Raw genomic sequence first — 24,605 nt, 5'->3', positions numbered from 1 at the left:
TCCTAAATTAACGCACTGTCACTCCAACAAAGAAATAAATGCCTGAGCACACATTAAACATATTGACACGTATAAGAACTGAAATATGCGAACAAATTGGATGTGGTCGGTGATCTTATAGTACCTGAGATGAAGAAAAATCTGTTTATTCGTGTTTAATGTTTGTCATTTGTTATTTGTTCTATTAAAACGGTTTTTTTTTTATCTCAAACAAATTTTTATGTTCAGTTTGTATGCTTTGTATTAGGCCAGTGGTGGATGTTTTGGAATTCGAAAGTGAGTAGGAAATCAAACAAACAAATGCCGATATACATATATAAACACATTATAAATGCAATCAATTCACATTCGCGTTCAACATTTCACTCTTATGCGTGCCATAGTGTTAAATGTGTGTCAATCATTCGTATTAATGTTTTTTCAATACTTGGTTTTTTTGTTGTTGTTGTTGTTTTTGTTTAAATGAGTGATTTATGTTCGTGCTTTGATGTTTGCTTTAATCAAATTTCTTATTATTTTTCTGTAACTGTTTTTTTATGACTTTTTCTTTGTTTTTAAATTTATTTCAATTAGCCTTTATGGAATATTTTTATGCATTTTTTTTTTTGTTTATTTTTATGTTTTTATTTTTTTTATCGAAACAAGATCAGTGTACGCGTGTGTTCTCAAGCGAAGTTCTGGCCATATTCCCACGGCATTGTGAGCACCCGCTTCGTTTTTGCAAGAAGGTCGTAATTGTACTACGAACATGGGTGCACCACCGCATTGTAGCTCGCCAATAAAGGACCATGTGCTCCCGCGAAGGGGGTACTCACAACGTCTGGTGTACTCGCTCCGTCAGTGTGTGATGTTGAATCAGCATTACTTCTACCTTCACCATTCGCAGAACCGCCCAATTCTGGCGGTTTGGTGGTGTCCCGTTCGTCAATCACTAAATCTATTGGCATTTTTCCCTTCAGGCATGTTATATATCGATGACAGAAATTATCGCATAATTCGTGAACCTGCAACAAAATAAATAAGACATTTAAAAATACAAATAAATTCAATATTTTTTGTGTCAATTTAAAAATAAATAATAATAATAGACAATTATTTGATTTCAGACTCTGTATAATGTATAAAAAATGACTTTTCTTCTTGAAAATAGCTTAGAGTTCTAAAAATGTATTGATTTATAGTTTACCGCATCAAAAATAATGAAAACAAAGACGAAACTGAGAAATAAGACAAATGTTTACGACTCAAATCTGACAGTTTTGCAACCAGCCAAAGTCACACCACGAACAACAAAAAAATATTGCGTTAATTGATTCAAACGAAATATTCTTTGATGTAGGTATATTACAATGAAAGCAAACTCAATTCATGCCACACCAATCGAACAATTAAAACAAGGCCCCATTGCGCGCACAAAACAGTAGAGTGCACATCTGACATGTTTTACTATACTCTGGTCAGCCACAGAGCTATAAAAAAAGTATATACACAATAACAGCAGTGAATATACGTCATTAATGCTATGATTTTTGGTTTCTCAATGTTTGTGTGGATTTTGTGCGCGCACGTTGCATTACTTAAATACAAGCCATAAAACGGTTTCGAAGATTCGTTTTTCTTTGGAATAAGATTTACGATTGTAATAAAAATCCTCCTAATTTGTTTACATCCCAAATTCTCTAGATTGTGATAATAAAACCATAAATTCTTAACTCGTTAACCACTTCATTATTTTTGGGTTGGCATTTTTTTTATTGTTGTTGTATTGTTGAGAATGGAATCGAGGCGGCAACAATTTTCATTGAAGTGTCATAATTATCAACATGCAATTTATGCAATGAACATCTAGAGTTGCCCGATGTTCAACATTGCAATATAACCATATTGGCTTGATAATTTATTTTAAAGAATGAATAATCCTGCGGAATTTTGATTCAATTTTAAAATCAAATTTATGCCATTGAAATTAGTTTGCTATTACGTTATTTCACTTCAGAAATGGTGTGCGACAAAGTGAAATTGTTTTCTTCACTAATTTTTAATAGATCCAATGCCGACATAAGCTCGTGACTTTTGCTCTTATCTTTGACATAGATTCTCATGTTTTCTGCTAGCTGTTTACCCGTTTTTCAGCTACCTGTAGTAGGCACAATGTAAAGCAGCATCACACGTTTACAAGTAATGATCTCGAATGCATTTTACCAACTTTATTGATCGGTGCATATAGAACGAGACGCTGCTTGACTTGGCTATGGTTTTAGTTTTCGATTTGCAAAACAATTAAAGGCGTATGTGTGTACACCGTACATGTTATATAAAATATACATATGCCAAATAGGACAATGAAAAAAAAGAGTAGCAAAACAAAGAAGACAAAGTAATAATAAAAGTGCACAATGTTGTACGGTTTATCGTTGTATCGCAATGATTTGGAAAATTCAGTTTGGCTGGGCTGGTTTGTTACAGCCACGGCACAAATTGTTTTCGAGGCGAATTTGGTTGCGCATAAAAAGTGCATACGGCCAAAGTGATGGAAAAACAGTACGAGCTTGTGTCGATAACATGTATTCGGCGGTCTGCTGTCGATGCATTGGCAATAGTTTTTATTGTGGCTTGTTCTATTTTCCCTCCGGCATTGCCGATGTCTCTTTCACGCGCTCTCCCTCTCTCTCTCTCTCTCACACTCTCTTCAACTTTAATGCGCTATCAATGTTAATGCACTGTGTGCCCGACTTCGTGTTTTTTGGCGCAATTTTTTGTTTCGCTTTTTCGCATTTCATGTAGCAAACCTGCAAACGACAAATTGATTGCACAATCAAGATTTGAAACTGGTTAAAACAAATGCACTGCAAAAGTTCATTCGTTGTCGTGCTACTGTCGCTCTTGTATGCCGCAAAAAATTTTTAAAATGCGCTAATATTTCGAATTTCAACTCCTTGTCTATCTCATTTCGATTTTTGTCATCGACATAGATACATAGCATATTTACATGTTCACAGTGAACAAAACTCGCGTCAATTGTTCGTGTTTAGCGCACATTTGGATATAATTTTTGTTTTTGCTTCTCTTTTGCATTCATTTTTGAATGCTTTTAAACCAAATGCATTCGAACGAACTTGCAACTGTGCAAAGAGTATATGTAGCCATTGATTAGCATAAAATCCATGTACCATATGTACTAATTTTTTTGTCCGTGATATTTTCCACTATTTGCTGTTTGTTTTTATTTCATTTTATCGTTTTTCTTTTATTTCAGCGCTTGTTCACTTGTGCAATTCTTTTGGAGTAAAAGCTTGAGTTAAATTTATGCCTGATGCTCATGTTAGCCATTGCAATTATCGAAAGCGATATACGTTTTCTTTTTGTTCTTTCATTTCAATGCAGGTCATTATCGTTGAAACATCTTATGTTCGCGGTCGCTTATAAAGTCTACAACTAAATAATAAAGTTCACACGAACGAACTTCAGTGTTCAGCAAGCAATAGCAAAATAAATATGCAATGGTAAAATGATCATTTATTTTTGGCCTGAGTGATATTCACTTGAATATGCTGCGCACGATAGCATCTCTGTGACTCTGAATAAAATGTCATATTTTGATATCGTCATCGATAGCACAACAAATAATAATTGAAGTAGCTACATCCTTGAAAGACATGCCCGGCATCTTTTCTTCGTTTCTGTTATGTCTATTAGTGGAAGAATTCAGGAAATTCAACAGACATTGAACATAGTAAACGTAAACGAATTGAATAAATATCGTATGGTTTATGTTAAGAGTTTTCTCTCTCTCTCTCTCTCTCTTGAAGCGTATAAAATGAACATTTCGGAATGTTCTACACGAAGAGTTCCGTTGCCCACGCACTTGATGCGGACAACATTCAAGTACGTCAACGGAGCTCTTGACATTCTCTTACAAGTGGATTTGTGATACACACAATTCTCATCGTTGTGTCCCTTCAACGGATATTTTATGTACGCACTTTAACACCGAGAATGTTGGCTTTTGCAGCAAAAGTATCATCGTTGAATCGTAAACACTATTCTCAAGTACATGTTTCTAATCTGCATCACACCAAACCATTCGACAATTTCACCGTTTATTGAAATTCAATGGGACACACTTATTTTGCGCAGTTTGTTTCGTAACTTTTTATTAGAGACGCTAAGAGGAAAGGCATGACAGCTAGTGTGACAACCTTGCAAGTAACGATACAATGGTACAAGACGTACACGTTCAAATAGCAAAAAAAATGAAAGAGAAAAAAAAAACAAAGCCTCATATGACCTCATTGTCTCACTATCATTGATATTGTTATTGTTGTTGCCGTTGACATTTCCATCCGAAAATAGCTGAGTTCTAAATGGTCGTGCTTATAATTTTGCATTGAATTTAATAGAATAATGCTACTTCATCAGCCAGCTAACAATAGGCATGTTGCGGTGAAACAGTTAACACACATTGAAACTCAAGAATGGATATAAATTTTATGACACCAGAAAATCAGAAAATCAGAACACAACACACAAGTAGCTCGGTGCTGTAACAATTGCGAGCACAGCAACTATGACTTCCATCGATGGTGGAAGTACGTGTGTGAATGACAACACCATTTACAATGTGCAACAAAGATGTATTTTGTGTGCATATTTTCGATTCCAATGCTCTATCTTCTTTTGTTTCTCTTAGTTTATTGCTGGCGAAAACCGTACGTCGAACATTTTCACAATAAACAATCAAGCAAAAGGAAAACCGTAACGATAACATTATACAAATATGTTTATTATTAAAATGTCAATTGATTTTCTCTCTCTCTCTCTCTCTCTCTCTCTTCTGCTTCTCTTCACTATTTACCGCGCATTTGTTCGTTTCTCAGTTGCAGTTGTAGTTTTTGTTTTTGGTTTTGTTGTTGATGCAAGTGCTTTTTGTACACTATTTCTATTGCGATATTGCAGTAGCGCTCGCAAACTTTGCTGTCTTCTTTTGTGTGAAAATGTATTTGTATGGATGTATGTGTGTGTGTTTGCATGTGTGCTGCAATAATTGTAAGAATAGAAATCGAAAAGAGAATGGCAGCAGCAATTCCGATTGTTTGTTGCAAAGGTAAGTTTGGACTTTTATACGCGTGTCTTAGCATGTTTCCGTTTGATGGTATTCGTAGTCAACTCAACGATGTTACAACAAAAATTTAAAATGTAAAATTATTGCGGCATAACAAGATACAAATGAACAACCAAAATGAGAAAAATATCGCGCATCACAATGAAATGACGGTAATTGTAACAAATAATGAATCCAACAAATAAGAATACACACTCACATCTTTTTCTTCTTCTTTTTTTCGTTCTCTCTTAAAACAAAAAGAGGTTAAGCAGATGTGTGCCTGTTTGCATCTGAAACTAACGCAACTAAAAGTTCGACGAATGCACCAAAATGATGCACGAAATACACCGTTTGCAAATCAACAAGTCGACTTGTTCATTGGATAATTCAAATCTGATTGGATGCACTTAAGCAATCGTCACTACACACACGGATAGAGTGTTAATACAACTCAAAAAAAATCGTTTTCATTTAAAACTGAGCACAAAATCCAACGTTTTCAATACCAACAATTGAATAGTCAAGTGGAAAATTGCGTCGATGCAAAAGCCGGTCAATTGAAATGTAGTCATCGAAATGTATGCGAAATATTTTTGCAGGTTTCAATTCATGGCGATAAAATATCTAACACTTTTCTGTTAGCCGTTCGCCACGTTTCGAGATCACTCGTTCTTGCCGCACACCTAAGACTATTTTGTCACTTTGTTCATAACATTTTCAATGTATTTTTTTTTAGAGAAATACTACAACTACACAAGAGAAGTGAAGTGAGAGAGATAGCGATAAAGAGCAAAAAAGAGAATAGAAAACGAATGATAAAAAAAACTCGCGACTCAGTGAAACTAACCTGCGATAAAGATAAAAAAAATACGCATATATTCGTACACATTAATCGTATACGGTTTTAGTTGTTTATGTCATTAAATTCAAATGCACACAAATACATCCGCGTACAAGTGCTTGTGAAAAATGCATAAAATTTACGAGAAAAAAATGAAAACAAATGACAAACGAAAAAAGCGAACTAAACTAAGAAAAAAAAGAAACATGTTGCGATGAAACGACTGAAGAAAAAAAAACACACACACACAAATAAATGCACATACGTCGCAGAGATATGGCAAGTCAAAAAGCAGCGTTGTTTTGCATATAGGTGCATTTTAGTGCAGGGCACAACATATGATAGGGGAGCAGGCGGCGGCAGGCAGTAGAAAATATGCACACGGTTTATACGTGTAAAAGTCAGAATATAGGTATAAAGTGGATATTCTACACACATTCATTGGTTGTTATCTCTTGATTTAATCAAATGCAGTATGCAAAATATGTAGTATTTTACTTTGTTGTCTCTGCATGGCATTTTTCGTCCATTTTATTCGCTGTTCTTATGTGTGTGTGTGTGTGATTCTGTTGTGTATATTTTGTTCTCCTCTCTTTTCTCGCTCACTCTCTTTTCTTGTTTTTATTCGTCTTTGATCTGCGTTTTTCCCTATAATTTTTCTTCGTTTTGCATACAAAGGTACGCAAGTCGCCACAAAATTAGAGCGATTAAGTATCGCGCGCAAAGACAGGAACAGAGAGTGCAGGTAAAAAGAAAGACAATGATTTCTTTTTTTCTCTCGATTTCATGCGTCTTTTTTTTTTCGCTTAGAAAATTATTCATTTCCATTTAAAACATTTCTCTCATGCTCTTAGTTTTTATCTGCGTATTAAAATCTTCGTGGTCGTTCATTTTATTCGGGACCCCCGACACAATGGTACTCTGACTAGTTATAGACAATCAGCTGTTTCTTTTTCTATTTTCATTTCCATTTGTCATTTGCGCATGTCTCATCGATGTCATCACTCGTACAACAGCACACAAATCTCGTTGCCGTGTAAAAGTTCGATGATCGCTTCTTCGTCTTTCATTCGATCATTTGAGATATGAGATCCGCTCATGTGTTACGGCTGAATAAAAACGGTCTGCGTATAAATTTATTATCATCAAATGTTTGCGTAGGTATTTTTCATTTTGAATAAATTGAGTCGGAACGAACACAAAAAAAAAACAAAAACAAAATGCATAAATACGATACACACGAACATGGTCAAGATCAGGTTTTGTGTGTTGGTATATCGTTCGCCTTACATTTGGCGCAAAATTACTATCGTGATGCTTGAACGTTCTCGATCGCTCTTGCAATGCAGATGCAATTATGACAGTTTGTTTGCCAATATGTTTACAGATCGAATATTTCAATGTGCGGCTAGGTGATGAGAATATGCTCCATGTCGAATTGATAAACATAATTATTGAAGGAGAGCGAAAAAAACAAATCAGCAACGAAACAACGAGACCAATTGAATGATTGCTTGATCAAAATGCTAAATTGAAAAATGTTCAAATGGTCTCTTTTTTATTAACACTTGATGAACATAAATTTTCCCATCTTAGCATCGTTCCTTGCATTTCAAATGCAGTTGTCGCACTTATAGCATTCAAAATGCAAAGTCCAAAAAATTGAAGACAGCTATAAATACGTTACATGTTTGATTCGTTCGCGCGTTATGTTTACAGACATGAAATGGCACTAATACTAATACAATGCTGTGTGTTTTTAAGTCGAACCGGTTTGTTGACCGATGTTTTTATTTTCGATTGAGCGTATCTTTGCGTAGTAGTCTTTCGTGTGCATGATGTCTTTTCTGTATCTTTTTTTTTCACAAAAAAAAGTATTTTATTCTGTGCTTGGAGCCAAAGCTCCCGTACACAGACTCTTGTTTCTCAACAATGTATTGATTTGCGTTATGTGTTCGTTTTTTTTTTTGCGTTTTCGTTTTTCGTGTGTTTGTGCGTATATGTGTATCTCTTTTTTAGTCAAAAACATACGGACGCTGAGATGCTGCGCCGATTGAATGCAGAACACTGAATACTGAATTGAAAGCGGCAGAGCAGCCGTCACAATAACCATCAGCCATATAAGTGAAATAAAAGTCGAATGATATCATCATTGAATGTGAACATCGACAGTATTATTTGTATTCATTTTGTTTTTATTTTGTGATTTTGTGCGTGCCTCCAATCGCTTCTGCGTCACAAATATATAATTCGATAAATGATTTTTCGAACAAAAGGAAGATGACAGAAGCAAAAAAAAAACACCAAACCAAACGAGAGAAGAAAAAAACTCAAAATCATATATTTGAAGGCTATAGTGCATCAAGACGATGGATGCGATCGCCTTCTTATCTCTTTTTACATTCAATGGGCGAATGTATATGGTGTAATGCATGTTTCATGGATGCATACCTTTCGCTCAAAGACGAAATGAGAGAGAAACAGAGAGAGAAAGAGAGAGAAAAAAAATGCACGCGAAAACATAAAATGACAATTGGTGTGCTGAGTGCCGAACCAAAATGAAACCAAAACCAAAGTAGTGCCGACCCTACCAAATCCACCACAACAAAAAACTATTTTCTTTTAAGCCGATCACATTTTGTTGTGAGTTAAATAAATTTCGCTCATATGGAATCGAATATGGGCACTACTATTTTAGCAATGGACTTTGTTACGACTTCGCCAAGATTGAGATGATCGGCAGAAGCGTAGAAGAGAGCTTGGCTTGTTGAAAAATCGTAAATTTTGTTTTAAATTGCTTTTGCGGTTATGTGCGTTTTTCTTTTCCTTATTATTGTTATTATTATTGTTTTTTTTTTTGTGAATTTCCGCAGAAAAATTCCAGGATAAAAAGTTGGTTTAAGATTCGAGTGACGAAGGCGATATTTGATCTTTGTTCTGTTTATTCATACTGACAGCTGAGCAACAAAGCACAGCGCAAATATTCGAAAAAGTGTTGTCTCAGGCCCACATTCAAATGCATACTCCATATTCGGCGCGTTCATCAAACGAAGCGGTATTTGGGTGTTTCAATGTTATTTAGACACACGATGCAGAAAAAAAAAAAAACAAAAAAAATTATATGACGAAAACACCAAAAGAATATTTTCATTGAGGATTTCGTATATGTTGCGGCTGCTGTTAAATTCATCTTCTCATTCACCTAAATTACGGTGGCTTTTATCGATTTTCTTCGTTCAGCTCGCTGAAATTGCACACATAAAAACATGCATAAAAATGTTTCGTACGTTTTTTTTCTCTCTCTATCTCTCTCTTTCTGTTTTTCACTTTGGTCGAGTAAAAATCACCTTTTATTGAGAAGCAAATGCATGTTTTTTTATTGCATATTAGTTTATTTTAATAAATCTATTTATGGATTTATTTTACGAGCGATAATAATAATTTTCGATGTGTGTGTTTTAGTATATTCAACTATTGGATGAACAAATTACTTGTGGGCTGAGGTTTAGAATTAATTTGGGAATAAAATACATTGCGTCCCCGATAATTTCGTGTATGTGTGTTTGTGTAGACTGTTGTTTGTCAGCATTCAGTTATGATTGAATTTCTAAATTGCTTGCTTTTAAATGCCTTACTTCCCAATGCAAGGCGCTCGTTAAAAATGTACTTTGAAAAAAATTGAGGCGCAAAAAAATATGAGTATTGACGACGATTGGAAAGTACATTGGAGACAATACAAGGCGTCGTCCGACAAAGAAATCTTTTATACAAACGGAAAAACCTTGTGAAATAACAATTCGCTGTCTGTGGCATAGCCGATGAACCATCTGCGCAGCCATCTTTATATAGCTTAGGTGGACTCCCTCTAAAACGAATCAGCTCCAACCGTGTCTACTTTTTGCGCGCCCCGCAATATTTATTTTGTGTATAATAGTCATAAATTATCGGCCATCAGTTGGTTTGTACACAAACATATTCAATGTATCTTGACGTGCATTGCACACTGCAAATATCACGTTTCGCGTGTTCAGATAATATGACTCGTAGTCGAATGACGAACATAAAACAAGACATCGTTGAATATAAGACGCGCGCATGATGAACAACAACAGCACAATGAACAATATGTATATATGTATAAAAAAAGAAGAGGCAAAAATCGTTTGTGTACGTACATACTTTGAATTGAATGCATGACTCTATTCCACACAAGAATTATATCGTTTTAATGAAATAATTGCAATGCGGTATTGTTAATGAGATAATTGACGGCTCCGGTAGATATTATGCATTATCATTTAGCATTTACATATTCGGCTCTGTGTTTTGTACATGAAATTATGAAAAGCGAGCCAAATCAAAACTGTAACAACGTCTAAAAGTGTGTAAATTCAAACTTTACCCTTTTATTGGTTATTTTAAGTAAGTTTTCTTCACCACCGATTCATCCATTTTCCTTGATTATGCATAATTCAAGATTTGTTCGCGTGTCATAATCGCTGAACAACTACGAGGCTATTCACCTTCGTATCGAACATATTAATCCTTTGTTACACATAAACAATTGAATCGCACTCAAATTTGTCGAGCTATTTTACATTTCATCAGAAATTCTTGTTGATCCAATTGGACATTTCATGCACGTTACACAACTGGAACCAGCACAAAATCGCTTTTTCATTATTCGTGGTACCAACGTAATGACGACGAAGCAGGAGGAATGGCAAAGTGGCAAAACAGAAAAGTTGCGGTTGAATAATATAGTTGTGGTAATGTCATTCGATAATTTGTTAACAAATAGTGCAAGGAGCGAGAGGTTTCAATCCAAATCAAATACATCTATCTGCGCAAACAAACAAACAAACAAAAAAAAAACGCCATTTCAAAATAGAAAAAATAACGATATAGACAAAGAGAGCTGCGTTTTGCATCCGTTTCACTTATACTTGCAATATAAAAGGGATGATTGCGCACGTTTAGAATAGTTAAATGATGTTAACTGTTGCGTTATCACAACTTCCTTTTGTCGGTGTGCCATACAATTTACGACGCTTGGTTAACATTGTTTTCTTTGAAGTCTCTTTTATGGCACAGCAACACAATGCCACTTTGCGCCGCGAAAAAAGGCACACACACTGTTCGGTTTATATGTATACTGTCATCATCATTCGATCGCTTTGAAAAACGAAACAAATGCTCATTTGCATATAACATATTTAAGAATGAAACCGAATCAAGTCAGGTTATGAACGACGAACGCTGAACCAACCTCAAGTTCAGTGTGTTCGTATTTACTTTATGCCTCTCTCTCTCCTACTTGTTCTCTCATTTATTCCATTTCATTCGTTTGGTCTAATGAAGACAGGTTGTGGTATCGAAGTGGGTAGATAGTAGATACCATATGCAGACGTGACTTTTTATGTTCGTTCATTTGAAGTCATTGAGAGAGACGAAAAAAAGGGAAGACTCTTTCACCGCCTTTATTCGGCGGTTTGTGTTGGTGTAGATGAGAATACAACTCAGAATTTCCAGAATAGTACAAAAATGTATACGATTCAGTCATACTGTTGATTTCCGGATGTCATTTTAATCATGAATCATTATGGCAACTGATATCGAAGAACCGCATTGTTCAATTGGTGTAGGCTCAATTTGATTTGCAAATAAAACAAAATGACTTTCAGACATGCCAGCCAAAGTTGTATTCATACTTCACTATCATTTGGTTGGACGATGTGAAAAGCGAGCATACAGTCGATCAAACGAATCAAGAACCAGATGCATTTTATTGCAACACAAATTGCCACCATGTGATTCGCGAGTGAAAAAAATGCTGCTGGCATCGATCGAATCAAATAACAACTCAGCCATCGTGCAACATAACAACAACAAAAAAGTAAATTACACCAAAAATTATCATGCGAATTACCAATAATGGGTTGATTGTACAATTTTCTGTGGATCTCTCATCCGAATTTTGTTATTTCATGCCCAACGACCGGTTCCACGTTATCAAATAGCTATTAAGTATCATTATCTATCGACATGTTTTCTGCATTCGAAAATTGAATGCATAAAAATGCTTCGAAATGTATAATCAATCGATGAGCATTTGCTGATATTGTGGAGCAAACTGCTAGAAGGCATGCATAATAATTTAGTTCAAGTGAAGAGAAAGAGGGCGCGCAGGCGAGAGCGAAAGCGAGAGAGAATGCTAATACCTGTTTCGATCGGTGAACAATTCTTTTGTTTCATTTACATGCTATATTTTCTTAGCATACGATTCGAGGAAAATTATGCTTCAATGGTGTGGCTATGCTTGTGAATCTTAAAATTTCGGAATCGATTTTATGGCGATGGGTTATTATTTTTTTCTCTCGCTAAAATTTTATTCTTCATCTTAATCGAGCCAATAATCGAAGGCTATGGCATACAAAGTAAAACTTCAAAAATTGGTGCAAAATGGAAAATACCATGGGCCATGGCAAACTCAACGTTTGCAATGGCGTTTGAATTTTATGAATACATTCACATAATAATTGGCCAATGTACAAATGAATGCTTTTATGTGTACGTACACACACCACTGTGCTCTCTCTCTCTCTCTGCTGAAATACAATGGTACGGTGGAAGTTCCAAGAAATTATTGAATTAACCATAAAACAAAATGACCGGATGATGATATTAATGCTCATCGAATTGCCACAGATTATGCTATTCGCTTGGTTTTTGAACGAAAAATAAAATTAAATGTTGCTATTGTGTTGCACATCGTGTCACAACCAAACGATATATAAAAATCAACTGAAGTGAGAAATTCTATAGAATAGACGATTTGTGAATGTTAAACTTTGATGAATTCTACTCCAAATTTTGTGACCCGTGAAGAAGAAAAATAAAATCACAAAATTTCTGAGTCTGTTTTAATTGTTTTTGTTGCAGTAAACGAAATATTGCATTCAGAAAATTACAATTAAAATGTTGATGGAAATTTTGTTTACTTACCTTTTCTAATTCTAAGAGGTGAAACCGAAGTACTTGAATAGCTTGTACCATCTGCAAAAGAATATAAAGCAATTTTTTAGCATACATGTATAAATAATAATTTGTTTTTTTTTTTTAAATATTTTTGTTAAGATAGAAACACACACACGCAACGTTCAAAATACATTTGCAACATTGAAACAATGATTGAGTGTAAAGTGAAACTTGCATCTGGATGTTGACAATGGACAAGGAATTTTGCTCAACACTGAAACAATTAAATTAACTAAAACAGCAATATGTCGAATGAAAATTGATGAAAGGCAAACGTCGTTTAATATTCGTGTATGAAGTGGCTTCTTTACGGATTTGCTTGTGCTCGTTTTGACCGTATAATTTGCATTTTAATTTGTCTCATATGCTAAATGCTGAGGTTTTATACGAAGCGCAAAGAGAAAAGAGAACGGCCGAACTCGCGCGTAATGCCCGTACTACGGATGTGTTGGATGTATTGAATGTGTGTATATGCAAACAGCCCAAAAATAAAATCAGGAGACTCGATGAAGATTTCTTTACGTTGTTGGGTGAGTGAACGCTGACACACAACTAAAAAATTTCAATTTAAATTCCAGTTCTCGGCTTCATTTTCTTTCTCTCTCTCTTTCTCGTGCGCGCATTTCATACTACGAAATTTTGTGAATAAAACGTGGTGAGTAAGATTTTGCTAGCGAACTCTTCGATGGAATGTTAAAATAATTTACATAACGAAAATACAATGTATTGCAACCAATTCATTTAAATAGATTTTTCGGCTAAATTATTTGAGAAATATGTTTATCAATTAACGTGTGACATGGAACAATAGTTGCACCAAAACAAAATTTGATCAAAATGTTTGCAAATGTACTTTAAAATTCATATAACTCAAGGTACTGAAGGTACGAAAACCGAACGAAAGAAAAGAAACGTAATGACATAATGTTTTGATCGTCTACTTTCGCCATGTTCTGTTCCATTTTGTGTAGTTTTTTAATATATATGCTTACAGAGCTAGTTACAGAATAAACGAAACAAATGCATATGCTTAATTTTCATCTTATTTTATCTTTCTTGCAAATTCATTTAATTGGGACATTTTTTTTTGTGGTACACCTTTTCAGCAAATCTTAAACCAACGACATTTTTATTGAGTCAAAAATGGTCGTTTCTGTCTGTTTTGCACAAACGGTTTCTCTGGGTGTACATATGCATATTCTAAAATATCAGCGGAATTTATGCACCACCTAAAACCACATATGAATACGTGCATCGAATTATTTTAATGTCATTTTGCCATATGGATTGAATGGCAACGCTGTTTGCAATGCACACAAACACATATTTATTCACAAAGTTGATCGCAAAAGAACATGCAAAAGATTAATTAAAGCCCGTTTTGGACACAGATGACAATTAACCGAATAAAATGACTTAAAATTGAAATAAAATCCTTATGCAAAACGAGTTGAGAATGCAAATGCCGATAAAAAGTCGTGTGTGAAACGCGTGTTAATTACATATGTTGACTATGCACATTCTACCACTTTAATTTGTTAATTTTTTTTTGTTTTCGCGCGGGTGCAAAACAAATAAGATACGTTGCGTTCCCATTTCATAATATTTTCGATATGGCGATGGTTGAGCATTTCATTTAACATGCTTGTCTGTCAATGGTAATTTGATTTTTTTTTCGTTGCTTTGCAAAGTGTGATAATACTTACTAGTGAATCTACTTCGTTATCGGCCGAATAATATGGTTGTTCTGCCCGGATCTGTAAAAAGAGAAGAAAGTAAGAAAGATAATTTAATGCAATTTCGATTTCCTTGGCATAAATTATTATATATTTTACGGGTTAAATGAATGATTTCAGTTTTCTCCGTAGCAATAAAATGTTTATTGAAACTACGAAAACATTTAAATTTTTCAGCGTATTGCAGTTGACAGTAAAGTATTATAGTATTTTTGTCAATGAAATACGTAGAAGTTTTCATAGTAATGGTTTTATCTACATTGGTTTTCGTATTTAGTGTCAATGTCATATTTACTTTTTCCCAACAACAACAAAACCATCAACAAGAAGCCTCAAAATCCTTTTTTTCAATCAGTTCATTCGCTCAAATCTTAAAGTTAGTGCTGGAAATGGTCATAAAATGATTTATGTTCCATCTGTTCGGAGAAAGCAGCCATTTTTCAGGTAAAAAAAAAATCTATAAGAATCTTTCATATTTTGCGCAAATTCAAAAGAATGTATGTTAGTCGTTGTATGTTGCAATGTTCGTTCGAATGGTTTATCGCTTATTTTGACCAATTCTTACAAAATGAACAATAAGAATACATTTCGAAGTGTTTGGCACTGAATTGCTGGTATTGTCGTTATTGTTTTTACGTTAAATAATAAAACGATAAAAAGATTCGATTTACCTGCACCTTTAAATAGAATGCTTTTTGTGTACTTTAGTTTTTTTTATGATACCAGACCGATTAACATCATGTTCGTAAATGCGCCGAAAAATGGAAAAAGAGAAAGAAAGTGTACGTAGAACGAGTATGGGTGTGTGTATATGTGATGTTGAATAATATGGGCAAATATTTATGCTAAATTTTTGCATGTCAATTTAAGCTGTTTTTTCGGGCATGACCACCGAATCTCAAAATGGACTTCCATGCCATCCAAAAAAAAAAAAATTCAAAAAAAGTTGATTGAAAAAAAAAGAAACGTTCTGAGCTGAATGTAAAAAACACACACACACACGAATATATCAGAAAAGAGGAATTGGGTGAAGTGACAACTGTCAAAAACAGAGACGACATTTTTTATAGCTGGCTATCTTATCGCTTTGGTTGAGATGTGCAAATAAGTCCTCAATACAAAGTATTCAATTAAATATGTCGGTGGCTCGTTTAACGGGGTGAATAAATCAATTGCCAAAAATTGGCTTTCAATCAAACACAAAGGTGATTGATTCAAGGGAAACCATGGTTTCAGTCAAACACGCGACCAATTCAATAGATATGGATTTTTTTTAACAAATTTTTAATTGTGTGGTTAACAGAACATCGGATGCCTCTTACACATTTCAGATCGATATCTATTCACCGACAGTTCAATATTGTGATGATGCTGTTTTCGCGAAATTATTATACACATTAAAGGAGTTTATAATGACGGTGAACATTACAATCTTGATCGGCATCTTATTTATCATTATATGTGATCGAAGTGGAGTGAATCGTTTCAGCTTCTGTGAATCACATGATTTATGGCTTATCGAAAGAGAACCCTTTTATTCATCAAACTAATTACAGCGTTAATATTAACGCGTGACCCTTGAGTTGCAATTTTCTGCATATAAACGTGTGCCGATGACGTCGCATTTGCTAAAATCAATGTTTCGACCCATGCTTATTTAGTCCACTTTCATCGTATCGCTCAATCGAGTGTGGTGGTGAAAGAAAACACAAAAAAAAAAATACATGTAAACGAAGTAAAAACAAATTCATATATTGAGATATGTAATTTTCTATGTTTGAGCCACGCGCTGTCTCTTCAAAACCATGTGCGGCACTCCGATACAGTCACAGCGTGTGTAGCTAACCCCAATGTATTCGCTCATAATTTATAGTTTGATTGAATGTACAAGTTGTAATCAAAATTGAATGAACGTACATGGTGACGGGACCACGCCGCGCGCGCGCGCGAGTTTTCTTTTTTTTCTCACTCACTCTCAATCAGCCTGAACATCGTCAACAATGGCCAAATCATAGTAATTTTCCAAAATACAATCAGAACATTGTTTTTTTTTCTCTCGATGGTTTTTCTCATTGTATTCTGTTCAGTTCACACAGTTTGATTCCCTTTCTCATTTTGATTCGTCAAAAAAAAAATGTTTGCATGAAAATCACCGGTTTACGATGATATGTTTCATGATTGCGAGAGTGATTTAATAGAATGTTGGACAAATGAACCTTATGAAGTCAGTGTATGAGCTGAGTATGCTGAGAGCTATGTTTATTATCGAAATAAAACAATCACACCTCATCGCTAAACATTGATTTCATTTTCTCTCAATGGTGATCATTGCTAAAATAACAAAATTACATCATCAACGATGTTCCTTTATCGACTGTTTTCACAAGTCTGGCTTGTTATTGTTCGTATGCCAAGCGATTAGGTAGAGCACTTTTACAAAATAACAGAGAAATTAGCGTTTAACAACCATGAAATAATCGAATGAGCGTTATTTATAAATGTATATATTTTTATTCTTGCCATTTTTCGTTTCTCGAGGGACGGAAAATGTGTATTCTAAATTGGATAGAAATGACGGACAAAAAAAATTCAAATCGATTCACTATTTCGTTTTTTTTTTTTCTGCTTCTTACCATTCGCCATTTTTGCGCGTCTTCAACACACACTCTCTCTCTCTTTGGCACCCCGTAATTTGTGCGCATTGGTGAGTATGAATGTGCGGCGCAGCAATGTATGCACTTTTGCAAATAGAATTCGACATTTCTTTGGCGTTATCTTTTGGCGCGCCAATAAGAATAGCAACACCAATATGAGTAACACAAATGCAGCCTTGCTTATATGTTTCACACGGATAATAAATTATTTTAACGATGCAAGTGACCGCAAATAATAAACCGCCTACCAAGCAAAAAAGAAATCACACATCAGCGAGTACAAAAGCGGAGCGTTGCATTCGATGTGCAATGAAAAAGCAATTTGCTCACAGATAGGAAATGCTTTGTGTAAGTTAGTTCCAATCATTTTGAGATGATAGAGCTACGGCAATACATTGTATACAGAAGGAAAACAAAAACCAAAAATGCCAAAGAAACAAGTATGCTGCCATTATTTGGGTTCGTGCATTAGCCGCACACCAACAACTAAACGTTCACCAAAACTTTTGGTTTCATTTGCATCAAATCACCAAGTGAATTGTTTCTTCTTTTGTATTTTTTTTTTCGTTCGTTTCGTCACAACTACATGCTCGCAGATCACTCATAAGAGTTATAAACGATGTGTTCAACATATTCACACGTTTCGCTCAATTTACCGGCGACTTGCATTTGTTCACATGTTTGTTGTAATCGATAAAATCGGAACCGGTATACTGCTATTTTGCCTACAAATATGCACTAATCGATGCCGTTCAAGCCAATCGCTTGTGTGAGAAATGAATTATTTTATTTCTGTTCGCATTCGCTTTTCTGTGTACTTTTTTTCCCCGGTTTCTCTTGCATTCTCATTTTAAATTGTCGACAAACAGCAGTGGCATAGCGTAATGATGAATGTGCGACGCTTCTACAATTTACAATTCGTAGCCAATCAACGCGCAACAAATTATAATTCATTAACCATATTTATAATTAAATAAATCATATTTTCACACTCTTTCACGTTTTTTTCATGTTTGCGCTGCGATTGCTGTTCAGCAAAGCCAACTTGCATTTGATTATCGAATCTCATCATAATTAATAAGAATGCATGAATATGCTCGCCCCCTTTTCATAAAAAATGTTCGAATATATATTTGATTGAATTGGATGCCGAATTTTTTTTTGGCCAGTCATAATGATAAAATGTTGCATTAAGAAAAGCAAAAGGTGGTTATTGTATGCGAACGTTAATGTCAAGAATTTGAAATATTCGTGCATGAGCAGTTAAATTATGCACTCTGGCGAAATTATTCATTTTTAGTGCGAATTAATTAGGACGAAAATGTTTTAATTGTACCCATCATCACAGCGTTTTTTTTCTCTCGTCGTCTCCCTTTTGTCATTCATTCTTTGTGTCCCTCAAATTATGGCCGCTTCTTTTTGTTTAATTACAATTGCAATTTGATCAGCATGATCTTTCGATCAGAATGAACAGTGCCGGCCATATATTGACGATTGAAAATGATAGTCTTGTGCTAAAAATCTGATACCGAAATGCTTGCCATGTGTGTTTGCTCTAACACCTTCACATTTGGATAGACATCAAGCAAGCGAGAAAAAGGCAATAATTATAAGTATGAGCATTGAGCATTGTGCAGCGAACACTTAACTAGGCTACGAATATCATTGAAAAAGAACAAAATAACAAAGAGTACATCTTTTTTTCCGTCGTTGGATCATCTTGCAAAGTGTACTGGCTGGTGTAAAAATGATAAATGCATGCGCTTTTTTGGTCTTCGTTGTTTTTTTCATTTTCGCTTATTTATTTTGGAATTTTTTCCATGTTGGTGTTTTTTTTTCTTCTCTCGTTGCTCTTTTTTCGTGGGGAAGCTTCTTTCTTAGTATGCTGTTACTTCATTATCTGTTTTAATTTTGCGCGCAAATTATAACAAAGTAGAGAGTGAGACAGTAGCTGTGGCAGAAGTAGTCGAAATTGAATCGCACGAAAGCGCAGCTAAAATGTGTGAAAACAAAAATGCACACAAACACAGTGTCGGAGACAGAGAAAGAGAGGGAGAGAGAGAGAGAGAAATACCCGGCAAATATTGCAAATACACAATGAGAAACAGAGGTACAAGAAAGAAAGAGCAAGTAGAAAGGACCTAGTTAATCGAGAATGAGATGGAAGCAGCGCCAACGAAAAAAAGAGACCAGAGTCTTTATGCTATGTGGCATTAAAGTATTTTAATTACATGACACATATGTGTGCCCTTATGATGTTGATTTTAATGATGATATGGCAGTGTTCACATAAAAACGACAACAAATGCGCTATGCGCACACATCCAGACCCAGAAGAAAACACCAAACAAACATTTTTGCAGATCATGCTGATTGCAGTGTATGCGTTTTTTTCTCTCGCTCTGTCTCTCTCTCTCTCTCTGCATTTTCAATTCTTGTTTTCGATATGAACGTGTTTACACTGTGCTCTTTTGCTGAGTTGTACTTTTGACGTCGATTCCGATCACACATGCCATACATACAGAAGCAACACTTACAGAGAACATTGGCCCAAACAGTTGAAATATTCGGCTGGCGTATTCCCATAGAGTTTGGTGATTCACGTAAACGAATCCGCTGATGTTATACTCACTTATCTTGTGCACACACAACACAACACCAATGATAAACCGAGTTCAACGTGGTTTTTCTTTCGAGATGAACGATCACTAATGATGCGATCACAACGAGAATGAGTCATGCGCACACATATATATTTCATCGGTCGGTTGGTCGGTCGATCGGTGAATGACTTATATCATTTTGTATAATTTTTATTGATTAAAATTCGGTGCTCTCTTCGAATGAATTATTCATTTCGTATTTTCATTTTTTTTTTTTTTTCCTAGTACCGATTACGATGAACTAACAATATTCTGCCTAAAATCTTGAATCGATATCATTTTCGTAATATTAAAAAGAATATTTTAAGATTTAATATAGTATTATGAACCGATTAAAAACTGTGTTTATCGTTTTTTCAAGAAAATAAAAAAATGGTTTCAAAACGACAAAGTAATTGTTGATTAGGCGCCACATTGGTAATTTCAAAAATATGCTGAAATTTTCAGTATACGTATTGGTACTTAAGAATCATGATCAATATGAGCCGAATTGTTTACGTTATAGCAACAAAGAAACCATGTAGACACATTAAAATGTACAAATTGTAATCGAAAACCACCGAGAGAAAAAAAAAAACAAATCAAGCGGATCGCAGTGAACGAATTCGATTCGATTGGCGTGAGCATCAGAATTGAATGTAAATAAAAAAAAAGGTTTCGGTTTTTTTCGCTTTTTTCTCCGATCAAAAAAAAACGATACACAATTTTCGATAGAACAACGTGCGCAATCGATTTTTTAGAGCAATATTAAGAATATATGATGGACATTGGCCGAAATATTGAATTCAATTGTTTGTACTATCTTTTTTTCTACATTTCTAGTATGCGCCTTGTTCAATGTGTTTTTTTTTATTTCTCTCATATCGAAGTGGTTTGAATTAGATTGAACGGGTGCCGAATTGTGTTTATGGCATGTGCATTGAAATATAATACAGATTTAATCGAACCAAATGCACGAGGCAGCATGCTATTAAGAACAAGGCGATCGATCGATTGGTGTTTGTATGTACGGGTAATTTAAACAAAACAATCGTAATGAAGCAGTGCGCGCGCGATGTGTAAACGCATTCAAACCGTGTGTATTCGAACCGTGCGTAATCAAACTCTATTTACGAATACATTACACCACGAATATGTCTGTTTAGAAAACTATGTGTTCGCGTTCATTCTTTTCCACTTTTGCCTTCCACATATATTCGGTAAAATTGTGCGTTTAATCAACAACAACACTAACACCAACAACAAAAACAACAAAAAATTCGTTTACTTTAGACCGATTTTAGATTTGGTTGGAAATATTGGAGTTTTTTTTTTGTTTCTTTTATGATGGTGATATCGATTAATTTCGTTGTAAATGGGAACAAAGTAAACACCAAAACAATGAACAAACACATAAAAAAGTTTGGTTCATGTTTAACATATCAAAAACTGTACATTTGCTGCTAGTTTTTTTTTTTTCATTTCTGTTTTCAGCTGCAAAAGTCGATATTTTTTGTAGAACAACTTATGGAACAATCTAATGGAATGATGACTAAACCAAGAATTTAATCATGATTTTTTGTCGTTTGTTTTTCGCTGCTATAAAATTGTATACACAAAAGACTAAACATAAGAATAAATCACATGCAATGAATAAAAAATGAAAGAGGTTCTAATTGTAATATTCTGGGAGCTTAGGATTTGTAATTCGATCGAACTCAGACAATTTCAATCGATCGAATTGATTAGTCCCCGATTTTATCGCTTGCAGCGGATATTGCTTGCTGATCTTGCAATATGAATTCATCTTCTGTCGCCATTTTAAACTATTTTCATGTGAAGCATTATTTAATATTAATTTTAAGGTTCTACTCTATGTTAAGATGATAGTTACAATAAGAAAAGAAAAGAGAATGAATCTCCGCACTAGTAATTTGATCAGGATGATAATTATGCATATGCAAACAGTTAAACGATGAAACGGGAATGAATTTGATCGCATAACAAAAGACATTTACAATGAATTGAATTAAGCCTTGAGATTGTGTGTGAGCGTATGTTTTCCTTCTTTTCTGAATCGATTCGCATTCTTTTCAATTGAATATCAAAGTTACGCGTAGACGGTTTTAAACTACTTTATTTGAGAGAGAAAAAATCTTGAGAATAAAATGCTTCCATTTAATCCTTTTTTTTTCTTTCAAATTGTTCTTGCCAGGCAGGAGTAGATTTTTTTCTTTGTTCGCAGATGAAAAACAAAATCTATCGGAAATGATCATGTTGTTGGAGCAACCTGATTTAATGGTCTCCAACGTTTTTCAAATCAAATTTGAGGAAATAAAATGGTGATTTTTTTTATAAAAATGTTTTTTTTTGTTTCTTTTGTCATAATAAGATTTCTCTTCTTTTTTTTTTTTGGTGCGCTGAAATTGTTTTAAACTGCAATTAGTCTGGAGAGAATAAGTCGAATACCCCATTTAATTCGAATAAATTGGAAATGACAGCATGTATATAGACAATTTCAGTGTTTTTATTTTGAAGAATGCTGAGAGAGTCTCCGAAACGATCGGCAATAAAAAGAATATGAATTGTATGGTCATTTCGACTGTGATTTCTACAAATATTTCGTTAAAAAAAACACATTCTTTCTGGCTTTCTCAATATTTTGTTGTTGCCTATTACTTATGTTTGGACTGAAATGAGCTTAAGTTAATGTCTGCTGCGTTTGTGAGGAAGGTTAAATCCATTCTGAAGAAACGATGTAAATTAATTTCAAAGAAAAGAAATCCCAAACTGTGAGATGAGCAGGTAGACTCAACAGGAGATCCTTTCGTTATTGTTGTTACCATTCAGAGTGGAACAATCGAAAAATGGATTGAAAAACGGAGCATGTGTGAGTGTGTAGAAAACGTTTTTTTTTTCGTTCGACTTAAGGATATTTAAGTAATTTTTACGTACACAAGATCATCGTATTTCAAATGCACACATGTATACACAGACACATTTTGTTCGCATTTCACTTCTGTTGCTTTCTCTATCCATCTTCGTCTCATCCACTGTTGGGTGAATGGAAGTGATTTTGTTTTGTTTTTGTATGTGTGCCATTTCACTATTCATTTAAGCTTTCTGTTGGATTTTTTTTCCAGAGAAATTCTTCAAATGCACAAGGTTCTTGTTGTATCGCCTTTGTTCAATGTTTTCGTAGCCTTTTTTGTCTTCCCTTCTGCTTCGATAAATGTGTTTAAGGTCTGTGCGCAATGCGCATGCAATGGAATAGTTGTGTTTCTATTTCGAAAAGATTTTTTTTTTCGTCTTTTTTTTTTGTTTCCATTTCTTTCACATTTGATTTTCAAACAAAAGGGCGAGTTACCCTCAAGATATGTGTGCCACATTTCTATTTAGTATTGCTTTTTTTCTGCCTCGGTTCGTTTAATTTGGTTCGGTGCGCACATCGCTTTTGCTTATTGTGCCTCGATTGTTATTACCCAGGCTATTTGAAAACACAACGATAAAATGCGCATGAAGAGAAAACTAGAGTCAAATCAATACGTCAATATGCGTACACATACAGCGCATAACAATCTAACGATGCGTACATTCGTGCTGTTATGTTTTCGAAATAAATTTACTTATAACATCAAATGCATGTTGAAATAATTTCATTATTTTTTTCACATTGAATGCATTTTTTTTTCGGCAAGATTTCCTCGTGCTCAATATCGTCACTGCCGCTGTTGTTGTCACTATTATTATTGTTATTAATATTATTACTAGGTGCCGTTTGTTCATTCTTTTACTTTCGCATCTGTAGTTAAACTGCATGAAAAGACCATCAAAAAAGCAGGAACGATTTGTGTGTCTTATACGCTTAGTTGGCCAGAATAAAAACAGGCAGCTCATTTAGTCGCGTGCAAAATAAGTTACGGCAAGAGAAAAAAAAACGTACAGCAAACGAGGAACACACACTAACTCATTCTCTTTCTCTCTCTCTCTTTCTTTGCCTCTCTCACGAAATGCACCAAAATGCGCAATACAAAACCAACGGCTCGGGCTCTGGTTCGTATTAGTGAGAATGCATTGGAACAGAGTTCTAGAATGAGAATGATCCTGCGTGTTTATTTCTTTCATTTCTCTCTGCTTGTTTTTTTATGTGTACGTTGTGTGAATTGTGAATGCGATACCATTCTTTTGCACAGCATGCAGTTTGTTGCTGTTTTGATCATTTCATAACGAAAAACTACAAAAATGATGGATAGGGTTCTTTCTTTACAGTTTCAACATTTGAACAGAGTGTATGTGTAATTTGACTGCGTTGGTAGTGAATGCGATATGTACATTTTTATAATAAAATTCATTTGTGCACATTTTCCAAATACACACACACATACATGCATGCACATACGCATACACAAAACGAAAGATAAAAAGACATGAACGAAGCTGAAGTAAAAAAAACACGAAGAAGATAACTCAAAACAGCAACAAGATCATTTTCTGGTTTCTTTTTTCACTTTCTAAGGCTATTTATAGCCCAAAATATTCAGAATTGTTAAGTTGTCGTCATTATTACTGTTGCCGTTTGTAGAGATTTTG

The 24,605-nt window shown here is 34.6% G+C and overlaps 1 protein-coding gene across 3 annotated transcripts in view; it reads right to left on the bottom strand.

Moving 5' to 3' along the window:
- LOC116338789 (homeobox protein homothorax) overlaps positions 1-24,605 on the bottom strand; it is a 309,164-nt gene that overhangs the window by 244,586 nt on the left and 39,973 nt on the right. For all 3 annotated transcript variants that reach the window (XM_031764266.1, XM_031764268.1, XM_031764267.1), the window contains exons 4-6: positions 14,690-14,740; positions 12,951-13,001; positions 816-1,004 (exon numbers count right to left, since the gene is read on the bottom strand). In XM_031764266.1, coding sequence (XP_031620126.1) covers positions 816-1,004; positions 12,951-13,001; positions 14,690-14,740 — 291 coding nt within the window. The remainder of the gene's footprint in view (positions 1-815; positions 1,005-12,950; positions 13,002-14,689; positions 14,741-24,605) is intronic.

The sequence above is a fragment of the Contarinia nasturtii genome, unplaced genomic scaffold (assembly GCF_009176525.2).
Source record: "Contarinia nasturtii isolate CC-2019 unplaced genomic scaffold, AAFC_CNas_1.1 Cnas_scaffold_414, whole genome shotgun sequence".
In the NCBI taxonomy this organism is placed as follows: domain Eukaryota; kingdom Metazoa; phylum Arthropoda; class Insecta; order Diptera; family Cecidomyiidae; genus Contarinia; species Contarinia nasturtii.
Note: the sequence above shows the minus strand (reverse complement) of the source record. Positions and strands in the feature narration are given on the sequence as shown.